Consider the following 20562-nt stretch of genomic DNA (forward strand, 5'->3'; position numbering starts at 1 on the left):
GAGTCATCTTCTTTACCTATGAGGTCTTAAGAGTAGCATTTATAAGGCTCATGAGCAGAATGAACTTCACAACTTCTCTGTTGGTCTGACCAGACAACCAGTTTTTCGCATTTCTGGTAATCACCAGGGCAAGCAAACGCTTGCTCCAGCGATTTGGATGGAAAGAAAACCGTCCCATTTCCAAAAATATAAACACGGTTCTTCGCGGCGAGTACAGAGCAAAAACTAGAACTACAGAGTCCAGCCGCAGTAGAACGATCTCGAAATTCGGTTATATAGCCATGCCTAACTTGAATCTGGCACACCATGAAACATGAACTCATTCCAATACCTACTTTGGCAAAGCTTGTCGACGTGCTTTGACTTTCTGAACGCATCTAGCACACTATGAGAAACTAAAGAATTTGACTTTTAAAAAACAAAATTCCCGGAACAGGAGGTATCGACAGACACCAGCTTCCACTAGATCTCTGGATTCAAGAGTCTCATCGTCTTCGATTTTCCATTGTCAACATTAATAGTGCGTTACTGGAACCATCAACTTTGATGAAGAAGCGGATAAATCAAAAGATCATAGCAGACAAGCAACAAAAGCCAACATCTACACGAATGAGGATTCTAATTTCTCTCATTTTGACTGTAAATACAGATGGGCAAATAACTAAAGATTTGCTAGGAGATGACAGGGAGGAGATGGATCATCTCGCAGGCAATAGGGCACTCCTTTGATCACTCTGAAAATCCATGCGTTTTTTAACTCCAAACCCGTGATGTATTAAGATCCACCCAGAATGAAACACGAGGACGTTCGGGCACAATAAGACGGTAAAGGAATCATCAGCAACCACCATGTCTAGAGCACTTGTTTCAAACTTACAATCAATCTTCTCGTCATCTTGGCCTTCTGATGGGTGACTTAGACCTCGACCTTCTCCTTCCCCTGCAAGGAAAGAGAAGGAAAAAACCAACTTTTATTGAAGATCCAGGTATATATATAGAAACCAACGTCTTCACCTGAAATTCTATAGTTGTTATGAGTTGTCAAGTCTTGAAAACATCAACAGAGTAAATTGTCAGAGGCTTATGGAAACGTACCTAGAATTCCCAAGAGAAGAGTAGGGAGAATGCCTGCGCTGAGAATGCTTGCTATGTGGGGACCTCGATGGTCTAAAAATGAGACATCCATCACACTAATTTGGTGAGTTTAAACGTGCAAATCCAAGAGAAAGATGCTCAGCCTTTTAAAACATCAATTATCCTCCACTTTCTAACAATTACTAAAATGAGAACACACTAAAAACTGAAGCACCATTGTCTACCAGCCAGAGGAGGAAAAAGAAAACTGCCAAATAATTCACTGTGATGATCATCAAGACACCCTATATCATGAAACTGCATGAAGGGCATGCTAATCTATAAACCGCACGGTATGAGTTCCCACACTGTGTTCTGTTTGCAACACAGCTGCCAACAGCTGCTAAGCTGACCCGGTAGAGGTGGTGAGGGGCGGGAATGGGAATCTATCAAAATGATGGCCTCCGCTCGCATAATATCTCTCAACGAAAATATTATCGACTCGAAAGAGAGAGGTGTTCACTGTTTAACAGTTGGGAAAGAAAATTAAAACACAACAGGTTACTTCCAGGCAAAACACAAATATTCTGTTGCTTCTACAGTTAATATTTGTTGCTGTTGAAGCAACAAAATATTTGTGGTGGAGATTGGGAAAGGTGCTGCCGCATAATTTGACAAACTTATGGAACAGACAAGCAACAAGCGAAACACCATTAGAAAACAAATTATTATTGCTGACCATCTGTCCAAGAAAACAAAGCAAAGGGAGAATTTTTTCAGATCCTTCAATCAAAAGTTTAATACCAGCTAAAGCCAACCTCCACAAACTTCACAATAACTTGTTTAAAGAGCCAAAAGCGCAAGTCGCTTGCAGCTGGCTGTAAGATCAGCACAAAGCAAGAACAGAAAAACCTCCGTAACTCACGAAATGACATTAGAAATAAGCACGGATTATATATATTCATTTTCTTTCTTCTACTAATTTATATTTTGGCTCAACACTTATGTCCTAAATGACGTTTTTGCATTACCAGAGATAACAGCATTGACGATATTACAAATGGCTCCACTAGACTTATGAGTTCATCTTTCATCCTTCACTGCCAAGAAAGCCCACTTTCTCTAAATGAAGCCTTAATAAAACCTTGTCACACTAGAGGATATGCAGAAAAACAATACACAAAAAACACATAACTGAGTAGAACAGAAGACAAATCATCAACAATTTCAACAGTACTCCCTGTTCCAGAAGCATTCTTCACTCATCAGAAGTCCATGACAAAAGGTCAAAATCAGGTGGACCACAGTCCAGAAGCAATGCAAATAATGAGATGAAGCTGCTATCCCAATCAGTAAGAAGGAGATTATCAATTTAAAACCTACTCGGAAGCTATCACATACTCTTCCAGTCAATCTTAGACTCAGCAACCACCACATCAAGAAAAAAGAAACAGCACATTCCTAAGGATTTAGATGACTTCCAAAGTGAAAAATATCTAACCATCATCATTATTTGTCCAACATTCTTTCATGTAGATGGCACAATATTATCGACTTGTTTGAGCCATGATCTTATACCCACTTAGCAGTCTTATCAGTCATCTGCTTAATCCAGAGTACATGCTTAAACACTCAAACTCACAATCAGTCAAGATGCTAGATGACCATGACCATATGCTAAAATCTAAAGCAATGCCATTTGGTTGAACAATTACCTTCTTCTAGACCTAACAGGAGAAGGTGAGAGGTCTCGTTTTCGGGCACGTGACTTCCTGCCAGACATGAGAAAAGAAGGCAGTTGAATCCCAACAATGTCTCTCCTTAATATTTGTAGCACCAGTAAGCAAAATATTAGCTCAAACATCAAGGAACAGGCAGAAAATTCTCTACGAGTAAACGAATAAAGGAATATAAACCACGAGAAAAAGTGGACATCAACCTAATGACAAACCTTCTAGAATCGTCAGAAACTTCGTCACTCGAACTTTTTGCATGTGAATTTTCCTTACTATTTCTACCTCTGCTGCCAGTTGAAGAGGAACGTCTTCTCTTATGCCTTCTTGAATCATTTGAATGCTCATTCCCCAACCTGTCTTCCTCCTTATGCTTTGACCTTTCATTTCTTTTGTCACCTTCTTTGGCACTAGACCTATAGGATCGCCCTGCCTCCTTTCTATCCTCCCTGCCATCAACATCATTCGTTCTGCTCCTGGAATGGGATTCCTTCACTCGATCCTCAGATTTACGTTGCTCCAGCTTCTCTTTGGAATCCAACCTTTCTGTCCTTTCCTTCCTTAGATCCCTTTCATCCTTTCTCTGGTTCTCATCCATCTTCAAGTCCATTTTAACTTTACCAACTGAATCACCTCCGCTTGATCTGAATCTGGCCTCTTTATCTTGAGAATTATCTGGCTTGAGTTTCAACACAACATTCTCATCCATCTTCAAGTCCATTTTAACTTTACCAACTGAATCACCTCCGCTTGATCTGAATCTGGCCTCTTTATCTTGAGAATTATCTGGCTTGAGTTTCAACACAACATTCTCACTATGATGTTTTGATTTCATTGAGACATCATCTTTCATGGCATCCCTTGACCCTGAAATATTGACATCTTCATTCACCTTTTTACGATTTAAATCCATCCCATCAACTGTGCCGCCAGAAGCTAACTGCGCCGTCACATCTGACTTACTGAGACTTGAGCCAATGCCATCAGCGCTGTTTTTCCTTTTGGAAGCATTGACTTTGGTAGAACCACTCTCCATTTCCGCCTGAACCCTAACACTGTCTTCAATTCTAATTGGTGGCCGGCCATTCTCAAGGGCCTTAGTTACACCATTTTGATCCCTTTCACCACCTGAGAGCATTGGACCGATACTTTTTGCAAGAGTTGGGGCACTGGAGCTGTGCGTTTCTTTGTCCCCAACATCGTCGTCATCATCAGTGGTATAATTTGCCAGACCCAAGATATTCCCTGGGGAACTGGAACTAGACTTTTCACTGACATCTTCAGTCTCTGATTCCTTAGTGTCAAGTGAAACTGAAAGCTTTGCAGGTGTTTTTGGATTAAGGCCAGAAAGGGCAGATGGTGAGACCCTTTGGTCTGAAATAGTTACATTGTAATCAGCTGCAGAGAATTAAAAACACCCATAGCAAAGAAGCCATAAGGAGGATAGATGCTACATCAATTATGCAAGAAATACCGAATGATTGACAAATGGAGAGCTGCGAGGTCATGATAAAATTACCATCAGTTACCGGATCATCTTCATTAAGGACCTTTGTCGCTATTTCATCGAAAAGCTCATCAGTCACCTATCCAGACAATTATAAATTTATACTTTATGGATGCACACTGATGTATATGTTCATGAAAAGTATCAAACCCAAACAGCTATTAACCTTCAAAAGAACTTCAGTTAGAACACGCTTGATTTCTTGGTTAATGGCCGCAGTTCTGGCAGCTTCTGCATAATCCTACAACAAAAGGAAAAGCTGTCTTATCAGGTGGAAAAATACGCACTCATGCAACTGAATAATATGCGCAAAGCCATATTGAAATATTTGCTCAGTATACCCCTCTCCCCACCCTAGAGATTAAAAAAATAATAAAGGAAGAAAGGAAAGAAGGGTAATTTCAGGTAAACCTCATCGTCGTCATCTTCTTCAGTTGACCTAGACGTGTCAATGCTTTTGTCTTCTCCTTGGTCACCCATTTGGAATGACTTATCTGATTCTTCATCGTCTATGGATTGAGATTCAACTTTAGCATGCCCCAGAGATGTGCTTGAAATGGTAGCTTTTGTCTTAATTATCTCCTCTCTAAGCCAATTAGGCACTGGAGCCTGGAAATATGTCAAGCCAGAAGTCAGCACCAATGGAGTGATGCCTGATGGGTCAAAGCAAAGATTAAAAACTAATACCTTTTTGGGACGCTCGGACATATTAGAAAGACCATAAGCATCGCCAGCGAAGGCTGCAGCAGGAGGTAATGCTGTTCCTGCACTTAGATTGAAAGGGCCACTGGGAGATGGAACTGTAGGCTGAAAACTTGTTCCAGAAAACCTTGCAAATGGCGTTGCTCCATGTCCAGAGAGAGGAGATGGTACAGAGGGATCGAGCTGAAAGAAAAGTTTCTTGGCATGTGTGCACAGGCAGATAGAACACAAAATGGGAGAGAGAGAGAGAGAGAGAGAGATCCAAACCTGAGGCCCTGGTGGATTAACTGAAGGAACTGGAGGGTAAACCGCCTCAGGAACCACAGACGAGGTCCAAGCATTCATAGAAGCTGAAGCTGCAGGGTTAAGGTGATGAGCATAACCAGGCTGCTGAAGTGACTCTTGATCCCGAGTGAATCTGGGAGTAAATTGCAATGGCTGATCAGCAAGATCAGTCACAGGCTCAGCTAGTTGATTGCCATATGGAAAGGGCTGTCCAGATGGAACTGATCCAGCAATAGCAGGCCTTGGTGGTTGCAGGTGGTGCATATTTTCCTGACTTGCAGAAACATGCCAATGCAATGACTTCTCCCTTTGATCTGCTCTGTCTTCTTGACCTAAGATCAAATGAGTAGTCAAACGGCTGACAAGGGGAAACCAGAGGATATCTTGCATAGACATTCAAGAGGAATAGTAATCAGACTTTTACACCAAGCACATAATTCAAAAAACTTTCAGGTACTTTGTAAGTTCACAATCCATGTGCAAATCCGCAACCTTGAAATAAACATGGTCCATTATTTCAACCATCTTCATATCCGATATACCTCCTACTTTGTCTACACAAACTAGATTCTTTTGGGAAGTACGAATAAAGAAATTTAGGCATTGTCTGTTCCTGTTCGAACTGGGTTTGAAACCATTAAAAAAAAGAAAAAACATTACCTAACTTTAAATGACTTTTATGTCCATAATTGTATACATACAGAGATTCAACGGTGAAATAAATAGATCAAATCTCAAACATAAGAGCGAATAATCAAAAAGATGAAAACAATATTCATGCCGAACACAACCCCTGAGGTCCCCACCATAAAACGAGTTAACTCCACCAGAAATAATAATGACACTCAAAAGAAAGCTAACGCAACTATATGGAAGCGAAATGAATAATATAGCGCCTCTTTCACATCTAGTCACATCTTTGAACATGTGGTCCCTTACCTTTTCCTAAAGCAGAGGAAAAAAGAGTGAAAATACATTATGTACGCAACCAGTCTCTCCGTATTCTCTTGTAAGCATTTTTATGTCAGTGGCTTGCAATCTTAAGGGGATATTTGGAAACCAAAGGACTGTCATTAAAAGTAATTACTTCTACATACGAATTTCCCTCCAAAATTAGAAAAAAGGACAAAGCTTAACTATTGTCTAAGTTACAACATCACACAAGCCAACAGTAGATTTTCGATTAGAAAGTTCCATGGAAACTGCTCATCAGCTCTAGTTTCACATGCAAACTATATGTTAAGTGAATATTACCTGAAACAGAAGAATAACTAGAAGGTACCTCCTGCTGATGAACAGATACGTTGGTCGGCAAAGAATCTTGTTGGCGAAGCACTGAGTTTGCATGTCCAGTTACTCCTCCATCTCTAGCTGGGAAGGGTGAACTTCCATCCGGAAGGTAAGCTGATGGCCCAGAACTGACAGATGTAATCTCCTGCACATACAATGGTTGCCCTTGTGGGGGTGTCGTAGAAAGAGAGTGTTGCTGATGGCCCTGTCCAGATAGTGGCTGTTGATGATTTTCCGTATAGTGAGAGTCCAGTGCAGATGGATATGAGATGTGATAATGGCTCTGCTCATCCATCCTGCCTGGCGGTGCATATTGTGACTGAGCGTGCTGGTTTTCCGTGGCAGATTTGGCATCTGCCCAAGCTTTAGCCCTGGCAGCCCAATCTTCGGCATTGCTGTGTGCTGCTGAAGGTACCGAAACCAGTCACAGTGAAATATATAAGAGCATTAAAAGGAGGAAAAAACACTACCAAAAATTTAGTGTACAAAGATAATTCATCCAATTAGTTATATGGTGAGTGAACATTAGTTCCAGAATTACGTGAAAGAAATAATGACAAGCTATCAATGATGAGGAGCTATGAGCAAAGCAACAAAGAGCATGTACTTGGCTTCTGCCAACTCATATAGTGACATTAACTATCAACAGGAACTTAGCATGATTATATAATCTCCACAGACCACCCTTACGGGGACTTTGGAACAACGTAAGTTAAATCAACGTGCAGAATGAGAAACAAAAGAAGACTAATATCTATAAGAACCCACATCTGGTTAATTATTGTTGCTTCCATAAAGGAAGATGGCTATGTTCTCCATCATTTTCTCAGGCCAAACTTATATAAATGGATCGCAAGAAGAAAATTTCATTCTCGATATACATATACTTCAGACAAGAAGTTTAGTCTTAAGAACATTAAGCTCCAGAACATAAGCGGCAAGCAAAATATAGAAGGATGCATAATTGTTAACATTAAACCAGTTGCACCTATACTCAAGGAAATCAACAGTTTACATAAAATTGAAAGAATCTGCCCGTCCGGATCATCGATGACCAAGAACTATGAAATACAAGAACAGATAATTCTTCAAAAACCTGCTGGATGGTTCCAATTTTGCTGGTAAGCCCAGTTCGGATTGCCCCATTCCTGTAAACATTACCGGATTAGAAATCAGAGAATGCACAAACCCATTCTACAAAAGAAACATATCACCACGGACAAGGTGCTTAAGCATATTAAGCAAGGTCTCCCGCGTAGTTAACAGTGCAAAACCAAAACTCACTGAAACAAAAATAGACAAAGCCCTCCCCCATGTCCCAAAATCAGACGCACCTAGCACACAAGTAAACCTAACCTAGCTTCAGGGTTCCGCTTAAAAATAAATACAAGGACGATAGAATCGATCATTTCATCCTCGAATGAAGGCAGCAAACCAAAACACCTCCTAATGAATAGTAGAAAATGACAGATAAACCTTGGAAAAAAAAAAAAACCAAAAGAAGCAAGTCGAAGAATTAAATAACCTGCGGAGGATACGAATTAGGGTACGCCGCATGAGGAGGAGGAGGAGGAGGAGGAATTGGAGGAGGCGGGGGGAGGTGAGGCCGAGGAGGGAACTGGCCGTGGAGAGGGGGATAAGGCGCCGATCCCGGCGGAGGCGGGGGCGGCGGTTGAGCCCATTGCTGTGACTGCGGAGGCGGCGGTGGCGGGGACGGAGACTGGTAGTGGAATTGATTGGAGTACCACGGACCTTGCGGAGGCGGCGGCAGGGGCTGCTGCTGGTACTGGTGGTAGGGATCCGCCGTCGACGGCGGCTGAGGAGGTGGCGGCTGTGGCGGCCTCATGTAGCGGTGGTACGCGTCCATCGCCGGCGAAAGATGGGCCGGTCGTGATGCGAGTACGGAGAAATGGAGATGGGAGGTGTCGGTATCTCTGCGCTGCTGTGTGCAGAGAAAGGGTTGTTATCAGCGTTATGCAACGGGTGTGATCAGGCGACGGACCAGGTTGACACAAATGTAGCGGATCGCAACACTACATCGGATCGGGTCGGGTCGGGTTGGTCCATTTTGTCCAAAGGTAGACCCAATTTAAAATACCACCAAAGGGCTCAAAATTCTCCCCGAAGCGGAAAACTTCTTGACTAGAGCCCGACCCGTATAGATTGGATCAATCACAACCATACGAGTCTCACACAAATCTAGACGATCGGGATCGCACTAAATTTATAGGCCCGAACTAGGCAATAATTACTTGATATATTGATTTTGAAAAACCGTTTCAGAAAGGACGTCACGTCCGCATCAACTTCTAATTAATGGCTAGATTAACTTGTTGTATTTATTTTGAAAAATCATCTCTAAAAAGATGTAACATCTGCATCCGTTTCTCATCAATGGTCAGGTTTACTTGATGTATTGATTTTGAAAAACTGTTTTCGAAAGAAAATCACACCTACATCAGCTTTTGATTAATGTCAAGGTTTACTTGATGTATTGTTTCTGGAAAACCATCTGTGGAAGGGTGTCAGATGTGCGTCAGCTTCCGTTTCCAGTTCATGTCTAGGCTAACTTGATGCATTGATTCTGAAAAAGGTCCCTCTAACCTTTTGTCACCCAAATCCCTCTCGTCTTCTTTTGTTCCCCGGTCCGATCACATCTATGCTTCCCACAGAGTTCCTCGAACCGCGGCGCATTTCCCACCAGATTTATGTCGGTGCTGCTTGGATCTCCACGCAACCGCCGCGGTCTTCGACTCTCGTGGCCAACCGCGGTGGCACGACGTTCGTCGGACGCGCCGCGAGAATCAGAGAGGCAAGAGGCCATTCCAGACAGAAAGTTCAAAATTCACGCTTTTTATGCTGTTCTTTCAGAGTCTGGACTTGGATCGATGGTCGCGCTTGAAGTAAAATTGTCGTTCCTAGCTTTTTCCTACGAGTTTTTGGCAAATCTGCTTGTTAAAATCCAGGGCTTTCGCCATTTCCATGTGCACAATGGCTCGATTGACGACATTTTTGCTGCACTGACTAAAATATCCCCAAGTTAAGGCGGGTCAAAATCTTAACATTACCCCGTCGACAACTCGCCCATTGATCGGGATTGCCACTCGTTTGCGGATCTTCTTAAATGCAAAATCCTCCCGTGCATAGCTGTTTTTAGCTTTTAGGTAAGAAATGGGTGAGCACCTGCAATTCCATATGATCTCTAAATACGAATCAGACTCATTGAATCGGGGGAAGATGGGAGTGGGTAAGAGAATCCGGCTTATAGAACGACCAACATGGAAGTGTGATGAGCCGCCGCCGCCGTCGTCGCCGCAGAGTGCGTGTAAGTAACCATCTTGTGCTTTTCCTTTTTCTCAAATTTTGCGGGACACAAATTTTGACATTTGTTAAACTTTCAACACAGAAAACATTCACAATGGAAATGCATGAATTCACATGTATTTTTTCAATTATTTAATACTCGAATTGTGTTTTATATTTTGAGGAAGAAGTACAAATATCACGCTATATAATTGCGTGTTTATATTTGTACGGGCTTTGTTTTTCAAATCACTCCTTTGAAATTTTCTCTACTTCCGATTAATCTATACAATACAATGAAAAGTAATACTTCTTCTTTGATTCAACATGAATTCTCAACAGTTGCCCGAGCTCCTTGTCCGCATCCTTCGATTCTTGAAATTACTACGATAAAAAAACGACACGTCGTCTCGCACTTGATACAAGTCTAATCGGATTAGAGTTCAACAGGAGGAAAAATAACAGAGGCTTGGCCAACATAACATAATAGTAAGCCACTCATCTCTCCTCACCTTTTTGCAGAGGGAAAAATAATTTCGTTAACAAGTATTCCAATGACACTTGTTTAATTAAGTATCTATAATTAAGTATGCTTAACAAGCATCCTGGGTCACTCGTCAACATGACCCAAATGTATAATATAAAAACATGCGATTGGTACCTTTTGGTTACAAAAAGGTTATCGGCACGCCGGTGCTCGCCGAAACAGTATCCTCGCGTTGTAACTAAATGGCCAAAAACCCACGTGTTACAACCTGCGCGAGAGTAAAGATCAAAGAGAAGCATAATCTGGTGAATCTGCGGGAAGCTGCTGCCTTCAGCGGCTCACCAAAGCATACCCTGTGTATGCACTTCCTGTTGAATGATCGTCGTATGGAAGTCAGCAGTCAGGAAAGAAAAATATGCTCAACCTTCTATGCTGCATCCAATGAAGTTATGAGCACACTCCATCGAAAGCATGGGAAATCGCCCATGTTTCGCCTCTGCAAAATCACGCTACAGCATCCGCCTGCCTTCTGGTGAGTCGTGCATACAGCCCATCTCTAAGGAGGAGCTCGCTATGCTTGCCCATCTAAGAGAGAGAGAGAGAGAGAGAGGAATTAATTGATGGCTCGGGAACATAAAATGACGAAAGCATACTTCTGCAAATCTTTATAACTGTCATGCGGTCTTCATTCTACTTCTATATGATGTAGCAGAAAAGTGTAGCCGCATAGGTGATCACACTAGGACATCGAAGAAAGCCCAAGATGTCAAAACTCGAAGTCTGGGATAAAACACTGCAAAGTCCCTCCATCCATCTCAGACGTTATAATATGCTCATGAGCATTTGAGCACTAAGCAGCCAGGTATTATGTTCTTAAAGTTTGTTCGAGCATCTTGTAGACAGTAGCAACAGAGAAATTGACAAACAACTCAGAGATTATAAATAAATATGCTCAAGGCAAATCCACCGATCTATTGGCAAGAGAAGACGGCGGTTTACAATAAAAGTGGCAAGAATACGAACCTCAACAATTTGGCCGCTGTCCATTACCACTATCCTATCAGCAGCTTGTATTGTGGAAAGCCTGGAGAATCGTAAGAATAAGACATCGGCACAGAAAGTGAAATGCTAAAAAACGGCTGATAATTATCTCACCTATGGGCAATGACTAGAATAGTTCTCTTTGTGGTCGAGTTGCTTCTCTCAGCACGGAGAACACCCTGGTAAAGTTACGAGAAAGAAAAAGGATATGAGATGATGAGGTTGAACCTCCAAAACCCAATATCTTCTTGTTCCCTGGGTTTTTCTGTTGTTGCTAAATGCGCCAACCAACCTTGATATTGTGCTCACTCTCTGCATCAAGTGCGCTCGTCGCTTCATCAAGAATCAAAATGGTTGGATCTCTTAGAATTGCTCGAGCAATGGCAATTCGTTGCTTTTGACCTCCGCTGAGTAGATCATCATCAACAAGAGTTTGGTAACCATCGGGGAGTGATAAAATGAAATCATGAGCATATGCCTGCTTGGCTGCCCATTCCACATCCTCCTGTTTAACATCACGCGTGCATCCATATTTTATGTTTGAAGTAATATCCATGCGGAAAAGGCGCGGTTCCTGCTAAAGCTATTGGGTCAACAATCAAAACATAAAATACAAATTTCTAATACTAATGAGAGGCTAATTAGGCGCCAAAACAAAAAAGAGAGGCTAATTATCCGTGACCTGTCCCACATATCCAACTTTTTCCCTGAACCACTTCACATCCAACTCTGGAACGGGAAAGCCATCTACCAAGATCTGAAATACACACAAAACAAAGTAGCATCACATGACTGAGCAGAAAGGCCTTGGAATATAATCACCGGATATAGCCTAGTTCTAAATGTCCGGACAACGGAGGCGTCCAACGGCAGAACAATGGCACAAAAAAGTTCAATCATTGAACATGAGGATTTTAACATCCTATGGGAAAGAAAATCTAAACCAGCTACTGTTTACTCTAGAGCATCATAACCACCAAGCGCTTTCTTCCCAACAGAAATGTTCACAAGTGAATCTTTAGCCTACAGTACAGAGAACTTCTCATTGATTTTCACTTTGAGATAGCATTTTTCTTAAGCTTCATACAATTCAAATCTAGTCCATGGAGGTTAAAGATACATCACCTGACCATTTGTTGGCTCGTAAAGGCGGAGCAACAGATTCACTAGTGTACTCTTACCACTCCCACTTAGACCAACCTGCACAATATAAGAAGATGAGGCAAAGGGTTCCTAAGTGTAGCCTATGAAGTAAAAGAAATCGATTATAGGAAACACGTCCATACAATTGCAACAACTTCACCAGGTTGCATGGAAAGGTTTACGTGTCTGAGAACTGGCACCTGTTCAAAGTACTCGTTAAGTGTTTATAGATGATTTGATCAACCAAAAAAAAAGTGCTTATAGATACATATATAGAGGAAGGACTAGTTGTTACAGTAACAAATTATCAGTACTGAGTAATACATGAGAATGCAAATCAGACAGACCCAAAGAAGGCAAAGAGAATATGATGTTATAGCCTCATCTATAACCATGGAATTTACAGTGCTTGTTGGCTCTAGCAGAGGAACTGAGTAAAAATATGAGCAATTGAAACAGAGAGAAATAATCCAGTGACAGTGAAAACATGGTAAAGGACAACAGCACTGCCAGCTAGGGAACAGAAAAATCAGAAGGGTTCATCTCATAAAAATAGCTCTTTTTTACAACCGGCTTGCTACCCCTGACGCAACCCTCCTCCTTTACCCTGGCTTGGGACAGGCTATGTAAACATACATAGGCGGAGTTCCGCCAGCTAGGGAACAGATGATGGAAAACTATGTACTTGGGTCAACAAAGAAAAAGAAACTAACCGTAGGCCTAGAGGAATAGTAAAATGAGACATTATGAAACTCAACGCATCCAAGAAGCCTTTGCGACTTTGAACCTGAGAGGTGAGAGGGAAACATTAGAAATAGTGATCCATCCCCTGCAATTAAAGATTTATCACGGGATAGAAAATGCGCACAGATAATTTGAGTCCAAAAATCACATAACCAAGTAAGCTAACTTCAATTATTCATATTGTCCATTTGAATGAACAATGGAGATTTTAAAGTAAAAAGTGTGTTAAGGTTTCTGATCTCCACCTTTCCTATATGATATTCAATACTACAATTACAGAAATGCCACTGAGAAAGTATACTGCATATTATGATATTATGTTATTCTTTCAATTACCAAAACACATTATTGCTTGTATTTGTGAAGTTGAAAATTCTCCAACAATTCTTTGCAAATACTGCTCCAAGCCTCTATCTATATCTTAGAAAAGTTGTAAAATAAGAGGGGGAGATAAACGCTGCTTTCTCTTGCAGCTCACCTCCAGAAAGGACTCAGGAAGAAGAGACAACTAACACTTATTCAGGTTAGTATCCTTTAAGCAAACCAAGCCACTTGCCTTTTGATATGAATTGGTCACTCGCTGGAAGATCCATCAGTTGGAAGACTTTTTCACTAGCCCCAACAGATTGCATCAATGATGATAAATTGTCCCCAATCCACCATGTCGAGTAGATTAGCCACTCGCTGTACAATAAAAACTTCGTGAGTTGCTCTGCAGTTATCTGACCAGCCAGAATGGACATTCCTCCTATCAGCACAGCAATAACCTACAAAAAACAACCTGAGTGTCAACAGACAGAACGTTGTCAACTTTATCTTTCTTTTGAAGAAACATATTCAATTAAATCTCAAGTGAAGACTTGTTCCTTGTATTTAATACCATTCGAGCCAAAGCGCTGACTCACAGAAAAACTACATAGATACATACGATAAACAGCATGCCCTGAGATATCATGATAGAAGCACCTGAAAGTTTGATTAAGAAAATGAAACAAAAGCAGCTTTTTCTTAATTCTGAACGAGGATTATCAAAATGATCTCTCCTCAGCCTATTGTCTAGGGCAAAGAAGAAATAAATACTTTAGTTCTCATAAATCACGCATCAGTGAACACCAGAGAAGGCATAGCAGACCTGTGTGCTGTGATAAAGGGTATTGAAACTCCAATTCCAAAATCCATATGCAGCACTCTGCCTCAAGCTTATGCCAGCCATTTTTTCAAGCCATTTTGTGTACCTTTGAAAGATAAACAAATATAGCTGTGTCGGTTAAGCCACCATCTGAGTGGTTTCATTTGTTGCAAGTGCAATTCGTACATCAAATATGAAAGTGCATACAAAGAGGCATCCTTTGAACTGTGAAATACTAATAATCACCTCGTGAGTTCTTGCTTTTCCGTTCCATAAACACGTACTGTTCTCATAAGAGAAAATGTCTCTTGGGCCACCTATTGCCAGTTACACACAAAAAAGGGGGAAAAACAAAATTAAAAAGCAAGGAAAGGTGTTTTTGACTGATAACTCACTCTGACAAAAAAAAATTTCAGAAAATATGAAGTCAGTTCCTACTTCATTAGCAGAAGCATTGTACTCCTGGATTAGCTTTGCAGACTTCTTTTGGTACCTGTATGAAACAGTACAGTCAAGTGAGAAATGGTACATAATGCGGCCGGAGAACAGGAGCATAAGAACTGGTCAGTATGCAAAATGCAAGTACTGAATGTTCGAAAACATACATAAAAGCCAAAAGAATCTTACTGGCCATAAATAAGCATAATTGCTGACAAAGTAGAGCATATGGCCAGTGTGCACAGACCAAGTGGCCGTGACAGGATTAGCAAGTAGATCAATGAACCTGCACCCTGCAGGGGTTAAGGCATAAGACCACAAAGTTGATGATAGAGTATAGGCAAAACATGCGCCACCTAAGTGCAAAATCAACCTGAAGGGCATTGCGCAATATCAGGTTAAGATCATTGCCAATTACACGTGACACTTGCTGACAATCCGCACCGAGCCTGCTAGTCAAATCACCCACCGTTTCTCCATCAAAGAAGGAGATATCCTACAGCATTGGTAGTATGAAAAGGACATCATGTGAAGTATCCTAACAAACAGGGAGATTAGATAATCCAGCTTGCAAAAAGAGCGTTTATATAGCTCCTCTACCTGTGAAAGGAGAGACTGGTACAGAGTTTCTCTCATTCTCTTGACCTACAAAAGAGTAAACCAGGTTAGCTTCGATATCCCTCTCGTTAGATAAATCTTCCATGTAACAGCTACTTGCCATAGATAAGCCCTGGATATTGTGGTTATCCCGAGGTACTATGAAAAAAATAAAAAATCCAACTCTTGCTTCTATTTGTTATGATGTATTATCCCAATTATGCATTTCAAACCATATCATGAAATGCCTTTCCTTCTGCCATAAACATGCAGCAAGGATTTGTAGCTTTTTAAGGTCATGTAATATCCATATTTAAAGGTGATGTGTTTTTTCTCAAGTATTAGAGAACAACAACAAACTCCAAGCACCATCTCACTAATTGAGTTGTTTACATGATTGTGTTATGCTCTGTGCCATAGATTAACACCATATCTGCAGTTAATACAATAAACTCAGCTAAAAGATAGAAAGAAAGTGAAAATTAAAGATTAAAAATTTGAGAAAACCATCTTTTTATCTTTCAAAGAAAAATTATCAAAACCAGCTGTCTGGACACAACAAAATTAAGAAACTTTTTCCATCTCTAATGACTGCGTACATGCATGAAGATGTATCAGTTGGGTGCTTCAACAGCTCCAAAGAGATTGAGAAGAATATGAAATACCTCAAATTATTTAACAAGGAACTATACTAGGTTACAACATTCCGTGCATTATGAGCATCAGCTACATCATGTGGGGAGTTGCATGAATCTAGCGTTATCAATTATTTTTCCATGAAAACCCAACAATGTCCAAAGGTATAGCAACTCGAAACTATCAATGAACACATATTTCGTATAAGACGGCCTTGGAAGCACCTCAATTTTGGCAACTTGCCATTTTTATAACGACAAAATAAAACGGAAACTCACAAGGATCATATTTGCAATGCCGAAACAGCAACCACGTACACCACTGATCATCAAATGAACAGAGCATGAGGTCAAAGATCTCCCTCAAAATCTGGGGATTCAAGATACTTCAAATCAAAAGGTTCACCAGAAAATTAAGCAATTTGTTCGCTGGTAACATCAAATCAAATGCAAAACATAAAACTGCACTAAGAAATGCCCTCAGTTAAACAGCCTATCAATAATAAAGTGTGTCAACATACATTGTCAGAGAAATCACATATGGTGTAGTATTACAGAAACTAAAACTTGGACATTAGGAAAAGACTATCAAAGGAGTGGAGAAAAAACGTTCTACAGTTAAGCAACTTAGAGGAGAAGGGAGTTTTGACCATACAAGGTTTCAACCTGCATATTCCTGCACTGATACACAAGAGAACCAAGAGACACACATTCCGATGAAACACTGCAGTGTTCCCACTCTGTGCCGAGAATATTGATGCCGTCAAGTAATGTGGTATAGAGATCTCTGAAAGCTAGAAAGAGAAAAGGCAATATGATTAAAATGGACCAAAAAATATAAAACCAAGAATTAGTTTGCTTTGGTATCTAAATCAAAATGTAGAATATAATGCACCAACACCAGATTCTAGTAAATTCAGTGACAGTAGCCACCACTTAAATCCCAAAGATAAAGTGTGCTTTGTGATCCAACATTCTTGGCAATGAAGGGGCCGGGAATTATCGCCCAACCCCTCAAGATAAATAGCAAGGGAGGACTGTCGGCCATTCTCGTCTGTTTCCATGTGACCAGCTATTCAATAGGCCAAGTTTTTTCTTTTTTCTCAGTAATAGTAGGACATTACGGATAGCTCAAATAAGTACCAAAATCTGTAATAAGTTAGAATTATCTATGGTAAGTGCAATATTAAGCTAGTAAAAGGTTTTAGGTGCATCTCAATAAAAGGACACTTATTACATGAAGGAGTTTCAAAGATTCTAATGAGCATCTCACCTAAAACAGCAATTTGCAGTCTCCGTGTCCATTAAGAGCATGCAATTAGAAGTTCTTAAACAGTACACCATCCACAATGGTACTGATCTCTACGGTGAATTAAGCTATCTGATTTCCCTCTCTTATTCCGTACAATTATCTCCTCTCCTTGCTAATGACAAGTTGATGCACTTCCATAAACTAAAGACGGCTTCATCCAATAATGGCCATCATACATGACTACCGCCGAATTCAAACACTATTCAATTGCTGCCTCAATGCTAATAGTATCCTAAGCATAATGTACTAGATAAAACCTTAGCAATAATGTATCTGAACTTATGAGCTTGACATGGAAGTCATCCCTATCATGCTGCCATAGAAATGCAGCGACAGAATTATGTAAAAACAAAATGCAACAAATCACACTCAACAACAAATGAACAAACGAATTGCACGAGAGCTCCGCCACAACCTAGTAATAGAGAATTCAAAGGACTAAAGCAGGAATCCTAACGAAAGAATGCCCCAAAAAAATCACAAACCGCGGCGACAATGAGGGTGGCGAAGGCAGCGAAAATGATCCACCGGTCCCTGGCGACTAATTCCCACATCCTGGTCAGCGCCCGCCACACCGTGACCGGCTTGGCCAGCATCTTGACCTCCACGTCCTCGGACAAGTCCCACCACCTCCCGCCGGGCAACACCGACCGGACGGACTCCATCCACCTCCGGAGCTTCTCGAGCGCCCCGGCATCGCTGCCTCCGCTGGCCCCGAGCAACGGCTCGGGATGCTCCTGCGCGACGGCACCGTTGATCAACGAGGATTTCGGCGGGGACGGGCGGGGCCGCCGAGCGCAGGAGGAGGCGATGCGGAGGCTCGCGCGAGGGGGAGGGAGCCGAGCGGCGGCGCTGTTGGCGGCGAGCGGACGCGGGCGGGGGAGAGAGGTGGAGAGGAGGAGGCACGGAGGTGGTTGCGTGTGGGAGAGAAGGCGAGGCCCGGTCATGGTGGTGGGAATGGCGTCACCAAACGAGAGAGAGAGAGAGTGCGAAGTCGGAGGTGGTTTTGGTTTGCATAAGAGAGAGAGCCTCGCAACCAATCGGTGCTGCGTGGGAAGAATGCCACGACCACGAACTGGATGGGTGACGGCGGTCGGAATCCACTGATTTTCCCGGAGGCTCCTTTCTTTTGCTAAAAAAATTGTTTAAAAAATATACTCCCAAAAATAATCGCTTATTTTATTTAAAATAATATGTTAATCAAAAAATATTTTCATCATTATTGATAATTTATTTCTACGTATTTACGTGAATAGTAAAAAAATTATTTTTACGAGTGATATAAGTGATTATTTGCTATACCAAAAAAATTAAATATGAAAATAGAGAATATCACGAAAAAAGTTTAAACAGAGGGAAAGAAAGTGAGCAAAAGGAGGAGTGGTAAAAAAGAGAGGAGCAGTTGGGCCGCCACCCAATCAACCATGGCAATTGTCGAATCTTGTCGTGCTTAGACGAGGGACGGCCGTTGCCTTTGCCACGAGAAGAGAGGAGTGGGGGAAAGTATAAGCTATAGCACCACCTAAGATCCTCTCTAAGGCTCTGTTTGTTTCGCGAAAAATGTCGGGTTTTTGGAAAGTATTTTTTGGAAAGTTATTTTTCAGGAAAATGATAATTTTTTTCAGTATTTGGCTAAATTATGAAAAATACCCATAAAATATTTTCTATCGTTTGTTATGGAAAATCAGTTGATTTTCCATGGTCGACTCCTCTTATTAATTTTTATTTTCTTTTCATTTTTTATTTACTTAAAATTGGAATTTTTTAATTATTTATCTTTTTTTCATTTTTTGTGTTTCTTCCGTCGCTCTCCATTTGTTTTGCAGAAAATAACTTCCTTAAAAAATATTTTCTGAATTTTCCAGCATTTGATTCACGTAAAATAAGCTAGTCAAGGAAAACATTTTCTACCATGGAAAAAACTCTTTCAAAAGTAGGGAAATGTTCTCCTCTTTTTGATAATAGGAAAACATTTTCCTCATCTTTAGTCCCTTAACTTCTTTATATTCATTTTATTTTATTGATTTTAAAAATAATTCTGAATTTTTTAAATTTTTAATTATTTTTTGTTTTTCCTCTCTTTTTTTTCCTTTTCTTTCTCTTCTAGTTGCCGGCCACGACGATGGCGACGACCAACAACCGGCCACAGCTGCTTGCCCAAGGCCGGCGAGCTCATGCCGAGCCTTGCCAATTTTGGTGAGGCTAGCCTCGGTGTCACCGCAAGTTGGCATGGCGAGCCTCGAGATCACTAGCCTTGGGCAAGGCCGAGCCAACCCGAGTCGGATCCAGTGAGGCTCGCCCTAGAGCAAGGTCGAGCCTCATCTATGACTGACCAAAACCAAAAGGATAAGAAAAAAATTTTAAAAAGAAAAAGAGATAAAAGATAAAAGAAAAGGATAAATAATTACACGCCTATCATAGGAGATCTATCTGGGCTCATTTCCTTAGTTGGATGGGCTTGAGGATTCTCGTAATGACCCAAGCACATTATAACAACCCGGGTGCACCACTTGCAAGATATCATCCTCCTCCAAGGGCCGCCTATATAACCCTCGGAAAACGCGTCTTGCAAGTAAAGAGAGATCCAAATCATATAAGCTAGCCCAAGACCCTTTCCCTAAGCAATGTGGGACAAAAAGTTGCTACACCCCCTTAGCGGGATGTTACAATTCTTGTCCATGATACTTGAAAATGGGGAGAAATGTAAAAAAAGTCATAAACCCATTAAATTAGTACCAATTTAATCTTAATTTTTTTTTGCCAATTTAGTCCTAAACATTTTACATTTATGCCAATTAAGCCAATTTGGCCAATTTCGACTTGAAATCTCCGAATGGATGTTGATTGTCCTACATGGCACAATTGCCACCGATGTTGACATATTTTGATACTTTTAATAATATTTTAAGCAATTTTTGGTTTTTTGAATATTTTTAATTATATATATTTAAAAATATTAAACAAATATTAAAAATTTTCACGTCAGCGCCAACTAGACATGGCCATTTGGGCCCGTGGGCCCGAAATCGGCCCGTTGACCCGGCCCATGGTTCCATAATTATGGGAACCAACCTGAAATTGCCGATTTCTGGCCGGTTCCGACCCGTAAAAAATAAAAATAAAAAATAATTGGGCCCGTGGG

General features: G+C 41.0%; 2 protein-coding genes across 8 annotated transcripts; both read right to left on the reverse strand.

Annotated features, from left to right (window-relative positions):
• Positions 1 to 602: 602 nt before the first annotated feature.
• On the reverse strand, positions 603 to 8577 carry LOC115751305 (protein SON). Of its 4 annotated transcripts, none has more exons than XM_048282732.1 (13): positions 8117 to 8577; positions 7688 to 7739; positions 6556 to 6993; positions 5284 to 5633; positions 5002 to 5199; positions 4726 to 4923; positions 4481 to 4555; positions 4327 to 4393; positions 3552 to 4205; positions 3014 to 3440; positions 2790 to 2846; positions 1096 to 1167; positions 603 to 940 (listed from the first exon to the last, which is right to left on the reverse strand). In XM_048282732.1, exons 1-13 carry the CDS (start codon positions 8456 to 8458, stop codon positions 892 to 894), a joined length of 2979 nt encoding a protein of 992 aa, XP_048138689.1. In that variant the 5' UTR covers positions 8459 to 8577; the 3' UTR covers positions 603 to 891. The 4 variants fall into 4 exon arrangements, with proteins under 4 accessions (XP_048138689.1, XP_030545012.2, XP_030545009.2 ...); XM_030689152.2 differs by having other exon boundaries at positions 3552 to 4181; positions 6556 to 6996; XM_030689149.2 differs by having other exon boundaries at positions 6556 to 6996.
• Positions 8578 to 10487: 1910 nt separating this feature from the next.
• Positions 10488 to 18508, reverse strand: LOC115751309 (ABC transporter B family member 26, chloroplastic). Of its 4 annotated transcripts, none has more exons than XR_007199087.1 (19): positions 17906 to 18508; positions 16775 to 16902; positions 16388 to 16430; positions 15477 to 15521; positions 15250 to 15372; positions 15066 to 15169; positions 14877 to 14931; positions 14685 to 14755; positions 14442 to 14544; positions 13866 to 14076; positions 13279 to 13352; positions 12709 to 12765; positions 12548 to 12622; positions 12105 to 12179; positions 11715 to 11996; positions 11537 to 11601; positions 11405 to 11465; positions 10724 to 10966; positions 10488 to 10619 (listed from the first exon to the last, which is right to left on the reverse strand). XR_007199087.1 is itself a non-coding variant. In XM_030689160.2 (18 exons), the coding sequence occupies exons 1-18, from the start codon at positions 18365 to 18367 to the stop codon at positions 10886 to 10888; spliced, it is 2115 nt and encodes a 704-aa protein (XP_030545020.2). In that variant the 5' UTR covers positions 18368 to 18508; the 3' UTR covers positions 10488 to 10885. The 4 variants fall into 4 exon arrangements, 1 of the variants encoding a protein (XP_030545020.2); XR_004016605.2 differs by having other exon boundaries at positions 10488 to 10649; XR_007199088.1 differs by lacking the exon at positions 17906 to 18508 and having other exon boundaries at positions 10488 to 10649; positions 16388 to 16478.
• Positions 18509 to 20562: the final 2054 nt, after the last annotated feature.

Source organism: Rhodamnia argentea, chromosome 1, assembly GCF_020921035.1.
Source record: "Rhodamnia argentea isolate NSW1041297 chromosome 1, ASM2092103v1, whole genome shotgun sequence".
Lineage (NCBI taxonomy): Eukaryota > Viridiplantae > Streptophyta > Magnoliopsida > Myrtales > Myrtaceae > Rhodamnia > Rhodamnia argentea.

What these genes read in the sequence shown, in the direction of transcription:
- LOC115751305 (XM_030689149.2), bottom strand. Translation starts at nt 8,458, where the DNA reads ATGGACGCGTACCACCGCTACATGAGGCCGCCACAGCCGCCACCTCCT. An exon ending in TAACTGAAGTTCTTTTGAAG is followed by an intron (nt 4,394 to 4,480) that starts GTTAATAGCTGT and finishes TTGTCTGGATAG; the next exon opens with GTGACTGATGAGCTTTTCGA. An exon ending in AGATGATCCGGTAACTGATG is followed by an intron (nt 4,206 to 4,326) that starts GTAATTTTATCA and finishes AATTCTCTGCAG; the next exon opens with CTGATTACAATGTAACTATT.
- LOC115751309 (XM_030689160.2), bottom strand. Translation starts at nt 18,367, where the DNA reads ATGACCGGGCCTCGCCTTCTCTCCCACACGCAACCACCTCCGTGCCTC. An exon ending in GCATTGCAAATATGATCCTT is followed by an intron (nt 15,522 to 16,387) that starts GTGAGTTTCCGT and finishes ACTCTTTTGTAG; the next exon opens with GTCAAGAGAATGAGAGAAAC. An exon ending in CTGGTGAAGTTGTTGCAATT is followed by an intron (nt 12,623 to 12,708) that starts GTATGGACGTGT and finishes TATATTGTGCAG; the next exon opens with GTTGGTCTAAGTGGGAGTGG.